At 36.2% G+C, this 16,137-nt stretch overlaps 1 protein-coding gene across 1 annotated transcript in view; it reads left to right on the top strand.

Moving 5' to 3' along the window:
• The window catches only part of TMEM163 (transmembrane protein 163), a gene marked incomplete at both ends in the record, with an annotated part of 102,679 nt that overhangs the window by 45,660 nt on the left and 40,882 nt on the right, over positions 1-16,137 (top strand). Inside the window, 2 exons of the mRNA XM_083369402.1 lie at positions 11,720-11,763; positions 13,094-13,185. Of these exons, the coding sequence (XP_083225528.1) occupies positions 11,720-11,763; positions 13,094-13,185 (136 nt within the window). The remainder of the gene's footprint in view (positions 1-11,719; positions 11,764-13,093; positions 13,186-16,137) is intronic.

The raw sequence follows: 16,137 nt of genomic DNA, 5'->3' as shown, positions 1-16,137 counted from the left end.
TTATTGGGCCATCTTGTATAAATACTTAAAATGCATAGAGAAAATATGTTCATCTCCTCGAATTTTTGCCATTTTCTCATGTTTTTTGGCGTTATCAAGCCAGGCTAAGTACAAGATCTGTCTATTTATTGCTGGATCGTAACTAACGGAATAGAGATGGAGGAGGCTTAAAAGCAAAAGGTATATTTCAATCTCTCTCTGTATTCTCTCCAAGCGCTTCCTTGCATTTGGAAAGCCCCACTTTGAGGGAGATGGGCAGTTCAGAAATATGAAAAACAAACAAACAAATAAACAATAAAAAGGATCAAAAGACACTGGAGAAAGAACCCCTAGCACGGTTGGGAGGAAAGACTCGGTTATTGGTTATTTGCTAGCATCAGAGCTGTCCCAATCCAATCCCTTAAGAAAGAAAGGCCCTTGACTCCATTTGGTTAAAGCAAAGGGTTCTTTTACTAAAAGTGTTGGTTGCAGTAAAGTCAAGCCAGCTCTGAAATCTCCCTTGCTCACTAGATGCAAAAAAAAAGGTGTAGTTTTGCCCAAAGCCTCCCCCTGTGACCAGTTCCACTTCCAGCTGACCGGAACTTGCCAAGATGTTTTGAGAACTCTGAGATGTTTGAGGGTAAACCACGTATTTCCTATGGGATTCTGGTACAAACAGGATCCGGCAGTTCATTTAATGACCGTTCAAAGATACAACAGTGCTGAAAAAAGCAACTTTCATTTCATTTTTCATTTCATTTTATTAAATTTATATAAATTTATATGCCGCCCTTCTCCCTGAGGACTCAGGGCGGCTCACAACAATAAAAATTAAAAAACATAGAGTAAAAAATTTAAAAGAGAATTAAACAATAAATGCAAAATTACAAAACAATTTAACCCAGTAAAAAGCCTAATTAAAAATCGTAGTCAGTCCAGGCCCACTTGTTGGAACAACCACGTCTTCAGGTCACGGCAGAAGGACCGAAGGTCAGGGGCTGTCCGCAGCTCCAGCGGTAGTTCATTCCAGAGGGTTGGCGCGCCCACAGAGAAGGCTCTCCCCCTGGGGGTCGCCAGCCGGCATTGCCTATCCGACGGAACCCTGAGGAGGCCAACTCTGTGGGAGCGAACCGGGTGATGGGAGGTTGACAATGGCAGCAGGTGGTCTCGCAAATACCCCGGGCCTAAGCCACGTAGGGCATTAAAGGTTATTACCAGCACTTTGAATCGTACCTGAAGGGCAACCGGAAGCCAATGCAGCTCGCGCAGGAGTGGTGTAACATGGGAGTATGACCATTTTTCACAGTTACAACTTTTGCAGCATCTTCATGGTCATGTGATCAAAATACAGATGCTTGGCAACTGGTTCATATTTATGACCATTGCAGTGTCCCCGGGTCATGTGATCACCAAGCAAAGTCAGTAGGGAAACAAGATTCACTTAATAACCTTGTTACTAACTGAACAACTGCATTGATTCACTTAACAACTGTGGCAAGAAATGTCATAAAGTGGGGCACCTAACAAATGTCTCACTTAACAACAAAAATTTTGGGTTTAATTGCAGTCAAACGTCAAGGACTATCTGTATTTATTCATTTATTTCCTGCCTCTACTATTCTTATAAATAACTCAAGGTGGGGAACATTCCTAATATTCCTCCCATTTTCCACACAACAATAACCCTTTGAGGTGGGTTGGTCTAAGAAAGAGTGACTAGAAGCATGACAGAACCTAATTGAGGTTGCTAGTTTCTGGGTAAAATCTGTTTAACTTGTACATAATTTAATCTGATATTGTATATTTTAAATTATATGTCATATAGTGTGCCTTATTTTAAATATGATGCTTCTGACATGAATTAACAAAACAAACTGGCCCAAAATCACTCAGCTGGCTTTCATATCTGAGGTGGGACTAGAACTCACTATCTCCTGGTTTCTAGCCTGGTGCATTATGGTTTGTTAAAAGCAGTGTAGTACTTTAGAAATTAGTGATATAGAAGGGGAAAAAGAAGATCAATAAAATAATTTTCAGCAAGGCAATCTAGGGCACTTCCAAATTTCTGCTATTCCCACTCCCCCCAAATAACTGCAGATCCTGGTATGACAAAAATCTCCACACCAATATTCCATGTAAAAGGAAAACAAAATGCTTCCACTCTTCTCTCATCTGCAACTTTATTTTATGCTCAGTACACTTGAATGAAAAAAAATAATCAGAATTCTTATGAAGAAATGCTGTATAACTGTCAAACTATCTTCCTCTTTGAAAGACCAGTTAAGGCATCTGAAATTGAGGATGTGAGTGAGAGAAATTTTTTTTTTTGCAAGCGTGGAAATAGACTGCATTCAAGAGTTTCAAATAAAAATAAAACAGATTTAATGTTGCTTTAAGTCAGTGGCTCCTTTTGTCTACCCCCCCTCCCAGAACGCTTCTGATATATTCTCACACCCCTTACAAAAGTTCAAAATAATGGCAACAAATTATGCATATCACACTATAATTTTGAAAACCCAAGTTTTCGAACCCCCTGGAATATTGTCTCGCAGCCCCAGTTGGGTATGCCTGCTTTAAGTGTATCAGAGCTGTACCACAGAACAGTGTTTCGTAATTTTTTTTTACTGTCAGGAGTCCTTCCTACTTATAAAAATTATAACTTTTTTTAAAAAAGCTTTTGTTTGTATGGGTTATATTTATCAATGTTTACCATTAAAATTAAAATTGATGCATTTGTGAAATATTTATTGACTCACAGAAAATAGCAATATCCCATTGGATATTAACATAAAATGTTAATAAAACAACGTGAAGAGTGTCCTTATTTCAATATCTGGCAAAATAATTTTGATTTTGATGACCTATGAGAAGGGGATTGCCAGGGATCCTAGGACCATACTTTAAGAAACACTGCTATAGAGAGCTAGTTTGGTCTAGTCTAGTGGTTAAGGCACCAAGCTGGAAACAGGAGATTGTGAGTTCTAGTCCAGTCTTAGGCATGGAGCCTGGGTGACTTTGAGCTGGTCACTCTTTCTTAGACTAACCTACTTTACTAGGTTGTTATTGTTGTAGGAAAAAAAGGAAGAGGACATGTTGGATATATTTGCTGCCTTGAATTATTTGTAAAAAATAATAAAAGGCAGGATACAAATAAACAAAATATTATTTTAATTTGGACTTAATTAATTGATGATTACTACAGGTTGCTGTAGGTTAGTACCAGGTTGCCCAGACAAAACATTCTATATTGCTTCAGAACTGCTTCATATTTCCTAGGTGTAATTTAAAAAATACAAAGAGATATTTTGTTAAAAGCCTCTTTAGGCTTTGATCAGTGCAGAGAATATGTCAAAGCTTGCTAAAGATTGGGGTAAACTGTACCAGAAGGGAAAATGTCCTGTGTCCTGTAGAGATTTTGCCAAAACTTTGCAAAGCAAAGCCTAGTCACTTCGCTCTTATTACTTAAAACTCCAAAATTCTGTAGTCCTTACCCCCACATAATTGTATTTAAGTTGTACTTTTACTATGGTGGTGATAGACTTATTTTGCTCACTTTATTCCATCTAAGCTGGGGGGTGAGAAGTGGGGGAAAATCCTTCGGATATAGGATTTCTTATAAATGGGATTCAACAGGATTTAAATTGACTTAGATTCATCTAGGAAATATACATAAGTTTAAAAAAATTATTTACATCAAATTGCTGCTTGGCATGTTTGTATTCCCTAGGCCAGGGGTAGGCAACCTTGGCTCTTTTATGACTTGTGGACTTCAATACCCAGAATTCCTGAACCAACCATGCTGACTCAGGAATTCTGGAAGTTGAAGTCCACAAGTCATAAAAGAGCCAAGGTTGCCTACCCCTGCCTTAGGTAAATATGTGAAAGGGTGAATGCAGTTGTTCCAGCATATCTTTTAAGTGAAGTTGTTGTTGTTAGTTGCGAAGTCGTGTCCGACCCATCGCGACCCTATGGACAATGTTCCTCCAGGCCTTCCTGTCCTCTACCATCTTCTGGAGTCCATTTAAGCTCACGCCTACTGCTTCAGTGACTCCATCCAGCCACCTCATTCTCTGTCGTCCCCTTCTTCTATTGCCTTTATCCACAAAATTATTAGTCAGGATGATTATACTGACCAGTGATTTTGGAATATGTAGTTCAGGATATATGAAAAGGCCCACAATAAGGAAAATTGCCCCAAGGGTTAAATAATAGCCAATAAACTAAGATTGTTTGTATAGTGGTTTACGTGGGTTTCTCTAGGGAGAGTAGAAGGAATTTTGAAGCTTCGTTGACAAAGCTGGGAGGTATTAAGTGGAACATTGAATTAATATTTATGGTGACTGTCATTTTGAATTATGACAAGACCTTTTGCTTCTGGAAATCTATACAATATACAATAAATATATTTTGTTCAGGGACAGTCCTTAATTCATTTGGAACACAACATTGTTTGGACTACAGTTTTTGGAGCATCACTGTGTTTGCAATGAATTGTCTGTGTAGTATATCTACTAGATTTGGTTGTTTCTTTTAAAACAAAATAGAAATAATCTGAGTTATGGTTTGAGACAGTAAGATAACAATTATACATATAACTTTAACATGTGGTGCTGAAACTAATTTCTGCCTTTCTTTTTAAGTACAAAAATTTATAATATACTATTCCACCACCATCTATAGAACAGATACGCAAACCATGTTCTTTTTTCCAGATCTGGACAATACTGTGAAAATTTTCTAAGTGAATTGATTGATAAAAGCAAATATTCCTTCACTAAATTATTGTTTTGTTTTGTTCCAACAGATTTGTTGGAGATTTCAGATTTTTTTGTTTATAAAGTAATAAGTAATAAGTCCCAACATTGGACTTGGCCAAAGTTAGATAAGTATTTCTGAGGTGATCAGGCCTAAACTGAAATCCCTTTACCCTTTAAAGAGGTATAATACATGATGCTGTTTTTAATGTTATTGGTTGTACTCCATTATTGACTTAAAAAGGTGACCAATCCATGGTTGAATGTGGCCCTCAGTCCCTGTTTGCAGTTTCTAAAGACTTCTGAGATTTAGCAACAAAATGATTTTTGTGGTTTTATTTTACTTCTTTTTATATATGGCATTTAGAGTGGAAACATCAAGGATGTATCCAACCTCCTGGAAAGCCAGAAAAAAGACCTAGACATATTTAGTCCACCAGCTCAAAGTGTAATTCCTAGGCTAAAAAGGGTTATCCTCCCCTATCTTAGGATGTCTAGTGCTCAAATGAACTCCCACATTAGATAATCAACCTGATGGCTGCTGTTGTAAATAAGAAAAAAGCTACCCTACAAGGCTGCCTTAAATTCGGTATCGCAACTAGAGTTAGCATGTCTATAAAAATGAAATATAGCTCTAGAACATTACCACCCACTCTATTCTTTATCCTGAGATAAACAGCTTGCCAATTTCCTCTGTTTCTTGTTAGTTTGTCAAATGCAAATGTGTATTTCCCAAAGGTGGGGAATAAGGCAGTGTAAGTCTGCTAAATGGATTTTTTAATAGACAAGATAGTTCAATTAAGCATGTCTTAGTGGTAAGTATGTCCAGGGCATGTACTTCTGCGTGTTTGGAACAGAAGATGACCCTATAAACATGAATCATTGGTGTCTGAAGCACAGAGGGTCTCAAGGGCATCACAGAAATAGGTTGAGATTAACCCAAACTGGACATAATTTTGTGACGGTTAATATTGATGTCTTGGGCTTCAGTCTATTGAATTTTCCAGTTCTTCCTCTGCAGAGGTCTAGTTGTCATCCATTTAGGTGCTGGGAAAGATTTTAATAGTGTGGTAGAGCTGCATTTTCTTAGACTCAAATATTTTTCGGTTGAAGAAATGCAAGGTATTTCTCAGCCTTATATTTCTGCTGCAGATTGAAGTAGTTTTATGCAAAACCAAGACTTTGATTTACATATACATGAAATTACTAATAATGAGCTTCATCCTGCCTTTTTCCTACTATTTTCAGAGTTCTATAAATTCTGTGTCCTTTCTGATCTTTAGATGCTAAATACTTCTCTGCTTTTTTCAGAGAACAGCTCACTCTGTTCCTAAGAAACCCAAATGCTGATCCGCCTCCTATGTTATCAGCCATGTTATCTTCATTTCCTGTTGTTACAGTGTATTACTTTGGGGCATTCACTGTGTGGTCCACTTGTTTTTCTACATTTTGTTTGCATGAAACAAGCACATGTATGACATGTATAGATTTTCCAGAGCTGATTTGGTGGTGTAGGGGTAGAAGAGGAAAAGGAAATTAAATTGCAGTCATGGAACTATTTATTCCTCCCTTTAATTTATAAGTAAATTCATAATTAATGTAATTCATAAGTAAAATCTTGATTTTAGGCACCCCCTTCAGTGGACTGGATGCATTGGCAACATCTAGATTCATATTGCTTTGCCAAATAGAATTTAGTCCAGACAATGTTCATACATTTATGTAAATTATATACATTTTACATAAGCTATGAAAATTTCATGTGGATTTCTGTGCTAGATATCATGTGAAGATAGTGGCAAGATGCATTGTTTTAAATTAATGTAATTTCTGACTGCCTGTTTTTAAGATCATAGATACATGCGACACATTGCTTCCTTATTATACATGTATTTATTTATTTATTTTTGGGACTTATATGCCGCCCTATCTCCCGAAGGACTCAGGGCGGCTAACAACAATAAAACACAATAATACAAATGTTAAAAAAGATTAAACTAACAAGCCCCAATGATAAAACGATAAAATATTAAAAATATTCTATTTAAAAATCCCTATCGTCAGTCCAGGTCAGCCTGATGGAAGAGAAATGTTCTAAGGCCGCGATGAAAGGACCGGAGATCCGGGGCCATCCGGAGCTCAAGGGGAAGTTAATTCCACAGGGCTGGTGCTCCCACGAAGAAGGCCCTCCCCCTGGAACCTATCCAGGTCCATCAGGCGCCTGGGGCGGAACCACCTGGTTGGTTCCGCCTCCCAGCAGCGGGAGGTGGCATAACAGAGGCCCAGCCGCAGGAGATAATGGTCTGTCCATGAAAGGGGTTGAGAGATTGGAGAAACCCCACCCAGACCATTAAGCCACTGCCCAGAGATAAAAATAAGGTCGGGCGTGTTTCCCCCCTCATGAGTCGGACCCTGAATAATCTGGACAGCTGTAATAATCAGACCAAGAATATGTGAAATTGCTTTTCAAGATGGTATTTGTATCGGGTGCATTTGAACCTGGGGGGCAGTGACTGAAGAGATGCTCTTATGAAATCTTTGGGGATTTTCAGGAGGATGTTACTTTACCAGTGTTTCTGTTACATTGTAATAAATAGACTATGCTGGAGTGGATAGTTATAGTGAATTTAGATGATAGAGATAGATAGATAGATAGATAGATAGATAGATAGATAGATAGATAGATAGATAGATAGGGCAGGCAGTCAGGCAGGCAGGCAGGCAGGCAGGCCAATCTGGCTATATGATTGTTAATATGCTGCACCAGATTTTTAAATGTAGAATTATTTTGCTTCTGCTTTATGTCTCCAACTATGATTTTTTAAATTGTTCTTTTTATATATATATACACCTCTGTCAGCTTTTCAGAAGTACGATCTATTTAAATGTTTTTTTTAAAATAAAGCTAAAATTCCTTAGAGGGATCAGTATCATGGAGTTTAGAAACACATATTTGTATACCTCAGAATATTCCGTGCATAATAATAGCAGGACTCTGCTATGAATTTCACAGCATTCTACTTTAAAAGCCATTGATTACCTTATTTTAATCAGTATTCATTTGCTAAGTGTTTAAACTAGAGTAATTTTGAAACTAATTTAAAAGCAATGTGTAAATTTAATCACAATGTGAAAGATGAAGGTAGTAAGAAAACAATAAAAGGAATGCATTTTTAAAAAACTCTCAGTAAAGTTTTCTTGCTTTTAAATAAGAAAGAAGGAGGGACTTTGAAATAAATGACATAATTTGAAACACTTATCAAGATCACATATTAGGAAATACACACACACAAATACAAATAAATTATTCAAATATGACACAGGAATCGAACAAGTTAAAAAATGTATGATAAAGTGGATGCAAAACTTCAAATAAATGATTACAGTAGAAAAATTGAAAGAGCTATAAAAAATCAAAACTTACTAGTTATTATTCCTTTAATTTTAAGGGAATATTTAATTAATATAAAGTGTATAATATAATTACCAATCATATAACAATAAATGTTAGAAATGCCATAAAAAGAAGTAATATTGTATCATAGAGATTTTTTTTTGGTAAAACAAAACTCCTCTTTTCAAATATTTGTGCCTGTCACTTGCTCTCTACATGTAGATTAAATAATTTATCTGTATATTTTAACCTAGTGGAATCTTCTATTTGTTTCCTTCAAGAGAGTGGCTACTTAATCCTAAAAGGGAAAGCCCATTATTTCCCTTATGGTATGACCTTAAAAATAAATCCATAATAAAGGTTATTAATATTTTTCAGTGTGACTTTTTCTGTTTGATGGTAAAGAGATTAACAATATAAGAGTAGCCCTTCTTAGTCAAGCATTTTATTTCTCACAGTTGGTCACAGACCAACAAAATATCTCTGGGGTGCATTCAATCAGGAGGAGAAGACATATCTCCCATGAAGGGATGAGAGACAAGGATAGAAGTCCTGTAACAGATGTTTGACTCGATTGCTGGTCAGATGGATTAATAAATTGATATCTCACAGATTCTAATTACATAAATTGCAGGAAAGGAGCCATGTAGTTTATAATAGCTAAAAATCAGAAGGTGCTAGTGGCACTTTTTTTCAAACTTAACACATTTTATTATGTGTTATTTCATTATTATATACACATTTATTTATGTGCAATAATGAAAAAAACATATATGCCTTTTAATGAAATGTGTTAGTCTGAAAGAATGCTACCCAGGCTCCTCCTCATTCAGAGGTTGTAATTTACCTTCAGGTTAATAGTTCCTTTCCCATAATATACTTAAACAAGCACAATGGGTAATCTCATTAATCTATGTTTTCTTCAGGAATTAAACATTTAGAATAACTGCATGGCTGAACCCAAAGCAACCAATCCACTTTCTCTTCCTTGTTAACATCTTGTTGAAGAACGTTCTGTTTCAGTAAACAATACGGGGAAAGATAGAGAAGATGTAAGATTCTGTTTTCAGTACCAGCAACTGATACTCATGTATAACAAAAATTTGTGAAGTCTAAACAGGTCATTTAAGAGTGCAGACACAGAACAGAAGGAGGAAATACATATTTTCTCCCTCTTAAGCACAAATAAACTGTGCTAAAAAAGACCCTCTTTCGTCACATTTTGAAATACATATTGATTTTTAGAATCAGTTATCAAAAATAATTAGGTTTGGGCTCCTAGTAATGAGACAGGAACCAACTGCTAATGCAACCGTTTATCAAAAAATATTTGGAATACATAATGATGAAAAAGTAAAATTAATTTTATCAGGTTTAAAGCTATATGTTCTTTCTGATCTCTACAAGAGTTACAACTTTTCTTTACAGACTATTCCTATAAATGATTGTGCTGTGTGCGTATGCACATGCGCCTATTTGTTATTTCTAATCTCCAGTGTAGAAGGGCATTTTGAAAAAAACATAATTTCCCCTTTTCGTTTTGTATCATTCTTATATGATAAATAGAGCACCATGAAGCCCTTGTTCCTACGCATGTCTGACAAACAGTTGGGTTTGTTGAGATCCTGTCCTAGTGTTTAGAGGAGAGCTTCCCCAAATTTTTCTTTCAGAGAGGCAGTTTGGTCTGCTAGTTAAGGCTTCAGGCTAGAAACCAGGAGACTGGGAGTTCTAGTCCCACCTTAGGCATGAAAGCCAACTGGGTGAGTCTTGTCCCAACTCACCACATAGGGTTGTTGTTGTGGGGATGATAGGAGGAGGAAGGAGTATTAGATATGTTTGCCACCTTAAGTTACTTATAAAGTAATTAAGGCAGGATTGGAAAAAAAAAGAATCTGATAAATAAAAAATACCCCAAACCATTTATCAGAAAGTCCTTTTTACCCAGAGTAGAAAAAAAACACCTTTAAGTCAATTTAAATGTCCCAGTTGTGATTAAGTAATGGGTTTGTATGTCATCACCCAAAGATAAACCACTTTTACCCAATTTTGGATGATTTATTAAGGTTTGGGAAGCACTAGCTTAGATCAGGACTTCCTTATAGCAACTAGTGTGTAGAAACCAATTCCCCAAAATGTGTTTCTTGCCCTGAAGCTACAGCCTGCATGTTGGGGGCATTTGCTTCTACAGTGAAACTGTCTAGCAGTCTTTGCAGAGGTCGGGGCTTTCCCTAGCAATCTTGGTTCTTTTACTCTGCTCTTGCCATCCTGTCAGTCCCACAATACAAACCAAAATGGAAGGAAGGAGGTCAGCAGCAGCCAGAGGGAGGGCTCTGTGGGTCCGCAATAGCCACAAGTAGCCTAAAGGAGCTAAGCAGCTCTGGTCACCACTGAAACAACACACAACATACCTATTGAAGGTTTATGTCTTCCATCGAAGTGGAAAGTGCTACTTCTACATCAGATCAGGAAAAAAAAGTTAGCTGACCTTTGATCTGAAGAACTTCCATCTCTTTCTAGGCCTAAATGGGCCTTTAATCCCGGGAGTCCTGATTGGAAATCTATGCAAAAATCAGTACATTTTAATTTATATGTTTAAATGTCCATTTTTGTTCCGCTGCTAAGTAGATTGATTTAGGTGTTAACAATTACATTGTATTACATGACTAAATATACCCATTTTGAATAGGATATGAGAAACATGCATTTTTGTTTCCTTGTTTCTCTCTTCTTATTTTCACATAAAAATGAAAGAAGGATTAGTAATGCAAATTTTAAATTGTAACAAATTATAATTTGATGACACTTTATATGTTCAAGGCCTTTATGTTGTAAAGTATATTTTTAAAATTGTATTAACATTATCTTAGACAGTGTTTCTCAACCCTGGCCACTTTAAGAGGGGTGGTGGTGGACTTCAACTCCCAGAATTCCACAATTCTGGGAATTGAAGTCTACCCATCTTAAAGCGGCCAAGGTTGAGAACCAATGTTGAATACCCCTGAAATTTGAATTTTGATAGATCCACAGCTTTGAACCATAACAAAACAAAAATGAACATTTGGTATTGGCTGGTGTTGATCTGAACAACTAGTGAAAAAAAAACTATTAAAATTCTGTTTCTTAAAAATGGCTCTGATAGCTGTATTCTTTGCTTCAGTGACAGTAACTCTACAGAAAGCCTTGTGAGCAGAAATCAAAACACAGCATTTTAGGGAGTTGAAAGGATTCAAAGAGCTGCTTGCAGATAAAAGGAAGAAGCATCTCTTGTCCTTGCGTATGAAAAACAAAACTCTATAACTGCATAGAGAGAATCCTCTACGTTTTAATAGATTATATCCCTTTAAAATTTTATTCTAAAATCTACTGTTTTAAAATATTTATGATGAAATAGTGAATTTATATATTCAGCATGTGATGCTCATTTTCTTTCCAGATATTCTTTCTTATTCTCTCAAGTTTCTGAATAACAATTCTGATATATTTATTCATTTTGAGGTTATTGTACTACCGTAGTGTCATTTATTCAGAGTGAGTGATAATCAAGCATGAAATTTCAATGAATGTAGATTTTAAAATTTCTTTTTCCTTTTAGCTGTCTCTGTAATGAGGTACAGTGCTTCATCATTTGGATTTGCAGTAAGTATTCTCATAGCTGAAAAGTACATTTGCTTTTTCTGATTGAATTCACACCTTAGTTTCATCCACAGTTGCCACAAATGCTATCAATTCATATAAAAAAATTAAGAAAGAGAGGAACCATAAGTAAAGTTAAAACGATCAAATCAGAAGACTAATTGGATTTTAGGTAGGATTTCTTATTTGAATTTCACAAAAGAATTAGAAATGGGTCTAAAGCATGTTCCCAGCATTGTCCACTGTTTCCTATATTAGCTAGCATAACTCAAGCATGTTTCAACCGAGAGTCCAATTTGTGGAGGTTTGTTTTATCAATAGTGTTGAGCAAGAGCTAACTTAATTCTGTGTGTATACTTTCAGGGTAAGTCTCAGTATCAGAAGATTAATCAGCTTCATGCTGATTTGCAAGTGCTGGGAGCTCTGTTAGAAGCAAAATATGAAATAGACATTGTAGTTCACTATTTGCATAACATTAAAAAGTTCTTATACTAAGTAACTAAGGGCAAATTTCAAATGAACAGAGAGATGGTTCCCTACCTCCATGTTATCGTAATGCCATAGTGACCCAGTGTTGTACAGGTCTAGGACTGGACTGAGAGTTTAAGTCCATTCTCGTCCACAGAAGTTCAGTGGGTGATTTTGATACTGTCCCAGCCCAATCTATCAAATAGGGTTATTTTGAGAAAAACCTGGAGGAGGGAGTGCTATGTCTGCCTCCTTGAGCTGGAAGAAATTTGGGAGATCCAGCCAATAAATGCACCAATCAGTTATGAAAGAAGTCCTCTTTTGGTAGTTCTGTTCATGTTCATATATTCATATTCATTAAGAACTCTTTAAAAAAGTTTGTTCCTCAGATCATCATCATATGTATCTAATAGGATTGGATTGTAGTTTGAACATTTCTTGCAGTGTTGTTCATGTGAATCCATCAGACATGAAGTTGGTGCTATAATTTGCTAATTTAGAAAATTCAGTAACAATTTGCACTCTAGTTTTTATCATTTGACATTAATGTTCATTGCTTTGCCATAAGTTTGATCCTTCTGCCCTTATAGAAGAGTCTTGTTTTTAAATATATGTTTTGCAGCAGAAAAAAGGTTACACTGTACGATTGATGGGGTTTAAAATCTTATTACTTCTTCAACTGACATAATTGTATTGTTTTTTTTGTTTCTTTTAAAATACAAAAGTCAGCTTTCAGTGTTTTTTGCTTTTTGTTCCAATGATTAATGCTGTATCCATATATAGCCTTGCAGCACCCTTACCAATCTTTCATTGCGACATGTTTTGCTTTAGTTACCTCACTTAAATTGTTTATTATTTTTTCCAGTTTGATGCCACCTTGGATGTGTTGTCTTCAGTGATAGTTCTATGGCGTTACAGCAATGCAGCAGCAGTTCATTCGGCACACAGAGAATATATGTGAGTACTTAAAGCTATTTTTATCTCTGCTGAAGCTTTCATTAATACTTTATTTCCACTGGGCCAATTATTTTTTTCTGCCCTCATGATTTCTCAAAACCTCCTGGTGGCACAGTACTAAAAATCTTTTCACAGCACCACGGGAAAGGACCACATGTAATATAGCTCCTTTGCTGAAAACCTTGGATGCCTCCTTCGGTGGGGGATGCGTACATTGATACCTGCAGCTTGAAATTCACATTGAACAGACAGGCCCTGCTGCATTAAGTTGCACAGTGGGTAATCTCAAAGCAAGCAATCTATCAAAGCATAGTTTGTGTAAAAGTGCAGCAGTAATTCATTATTTTGATTTTATCTTATTCCGCTGACAGAATATGATGTATCATATTAGATTCAAAGTATAATGTTAATCATCTGCTAAGGTGCTGCTCCCCCCGACCATTTTTCTTTAATAAACATTTCAGCAAGCTGCTATTTGAAGGTAGTTAGTTACTTGTTTTAGGTGCATAATTACCAGGTGCATAGCTATATAGGAAATGCATGATTTCTATTCATTAATCCTGCCAAGGTTGCAATTGGTTCACATGCTGTGTCACTCCACGCTAAGCAGATTATTTGTTTGGGGTAGGAGAGACACAGACTTTACCCTCTTATACAGTTTTTTTATTACTTATGAAGGAGAGTTTCCTGCAACAGGCTGTGATTGGAAGGAGATGTAAATTGAGTGCAACTGTGCGTGTTGAGAATGTGGGGGATGTAGAAAACATGCTTGCTTCCGAATGTGTATGCTTTTGTGCATGTGTGCAGGAAAAATAAACGCCTCCATGTTTTATGTAATGAAACAGTACCATAGGAAGTTTCTTATAGAGGGAAATTACCAGTAAGAAAAGATCAGAGGTTAAAAACAATAGTTACAACTCTCATGTACACTTGTCTAGCAAATCTTAGAAACTGGCATGAGCAAATCAGTTTGGTGGGGTATCTTCTGGAGAACCTTGTAATCTCCATGAAAATGGGCGAAAGAACTGAGTACTGTATGTAATATGCTGTGGCTTTATTTAAATAATTTCACCTAGTCTAAGGTCTAAGATATCAGGGCATGGTTATTGATCTTGAACTTCCTAGCCTATGGTTGAGTAAGTTTGATCAGAAAAATAGCATCAGAAATCAAACATGAATAAACAATTATACAGTCACGGACAAACTAAAGTTATACTTACAGTACTGTATATCTTTACCTCTTGCATTGCTCATTATTTTATAAAAAACAGAAATGTGGGCCCTGTGGGTAGGAAAAAAGAATGGAGCTGTAATTCATTTTGCCACTGCATACCTACTGCAACATTTAGCTCAGAAAAAGATACAAAGTATCTTGTGTGAAATTACTTGGAATCATTAGACAGATATAATCATATAGCACTGTGCTGTTTCATATTCAATAGTTAAATGTACTGTAAATTAGAATAAATATGGATCACTAGGATAAGCATGAATAATTCTGATCATAGTGCTTTGATATTTTCTTGTATATTTCTGTTTGTATTATAAAATAGGTAGGTGAATGATACTTTTATTTTAAATTTGCTGGGAAAAGCGTTATAAGATACCTTTGTTAAATGTTACCATAGGCATTGGTAGTAAGCCTTGTGATTTTTTTTAAATAAATCGTCTCTTTATGAATATTTTAAGATCTAAAACCAAAAGAGAATAAAGCTCAAAATGCTTGTTGCATTGTTCTGTTGTACAAACTCAGCATTTCAGAGCCCAATTTCTGTCTTCCAGGCTACCTAAAATCAGAAAAGATGTGCCACAATTTTTTTTGTTAAAGTCATATATATGAAAGCAAACAATTTGTCATCAAATATACTAACGTAGTACTTAAGGAACAGTGCATTTAAAAATTTGCATTTGGAATGATTAAAACAGTTTGTGTGTTTTGGAATAGAAAGCTGCCGTGTATATTTCAAAAACAGATAGTATAATGAAAAGCTCTGCAGTATCGGAGCCAAAGCTGTTGTCACTTGCATCGAGAGTCCTATAAATAACTTTGCAAACATATTGAGTGATTCTCTTTGCTTTGCCTGGCCCTCAGCATTACGATCTGGCTGTAAAAAATTATGTCTTCCTCCTACTCCTTGTTGACCCTGGCACCATTCTGAACTCTTCATTCTACCAGCTAATTCCCTTCTTCAGAAATGGTAATGTTGCTTCTTTCCTTAATCGTTTTGATGCATAAGAGACTGCTTTAGGTTGCTTTTGCCTCACTGAATCCCCAGCCTGATTCTGTGTCTGACATACAGGTGCCCTTCGACTTACAACCACAACTGCTAAGTGAGACATTTATTAAGTGATTTTTGCCCCATTTTACAACCTTCATTGCCATAGTTGTTGAGTGAATCACTGCAGTTGTTAATAACATGGTTGTTAAGTGAATCTGGCTTCCCTATTGACTTTGCTTGTCAGAAGGTTGCAGAGTGACCCTTTGCGACCCAGGGACAATGCAACAGTCATAAATACATGCCAGTTGCCAAGTGTCTGAATTTTGTTCAGGTAAGCATGGGAATGCTGCAATGATCATAAGTGTGAAAAACAGTCAAAAGTCACTTTTTTTCAGTACCATTGTAACTTCAAACGATCACTAAATGAATCGTTGTACATTGAGGACTATTCTGGTCCTTGAGTGTTTAAAGAAGTTCCTGAGATACAGGATGTACATGCCTGTGGACAACATCTAGATATCTACTTCCAGGTTTCTCAGCAAAGGCCATGCTGGCTAGGGAATGTTACAGTTTAAGTGCACTATATGGATGGAGAATGTTAGAGACAAGGAAGATGAATGCAAGTATATTTCTCTTGCTGATTAGTTAGTTATTTCAGTGGTGAAAGAACCTATGATGAGTAAGTTAGTACAAAAAGCAATGTTAACTAGTTTATTATCGATTATCGTACAGT

This window comes from Vipera ursinii, assembly GCF_947247035.1.
Source record: "Vipera ursinii genome assembly, chromosome: 1".
NCBI lineage: Eukaryota > Metazoa > Chordata > Lepidosauria > Squamata > Viperidae > Vipera > Vipera ursinii.
The sequence above is the reverse complement of the archived record's forward strand: the minus strand, read 5'-3'. Positions and strand labels throughout refer to the sequence as shown.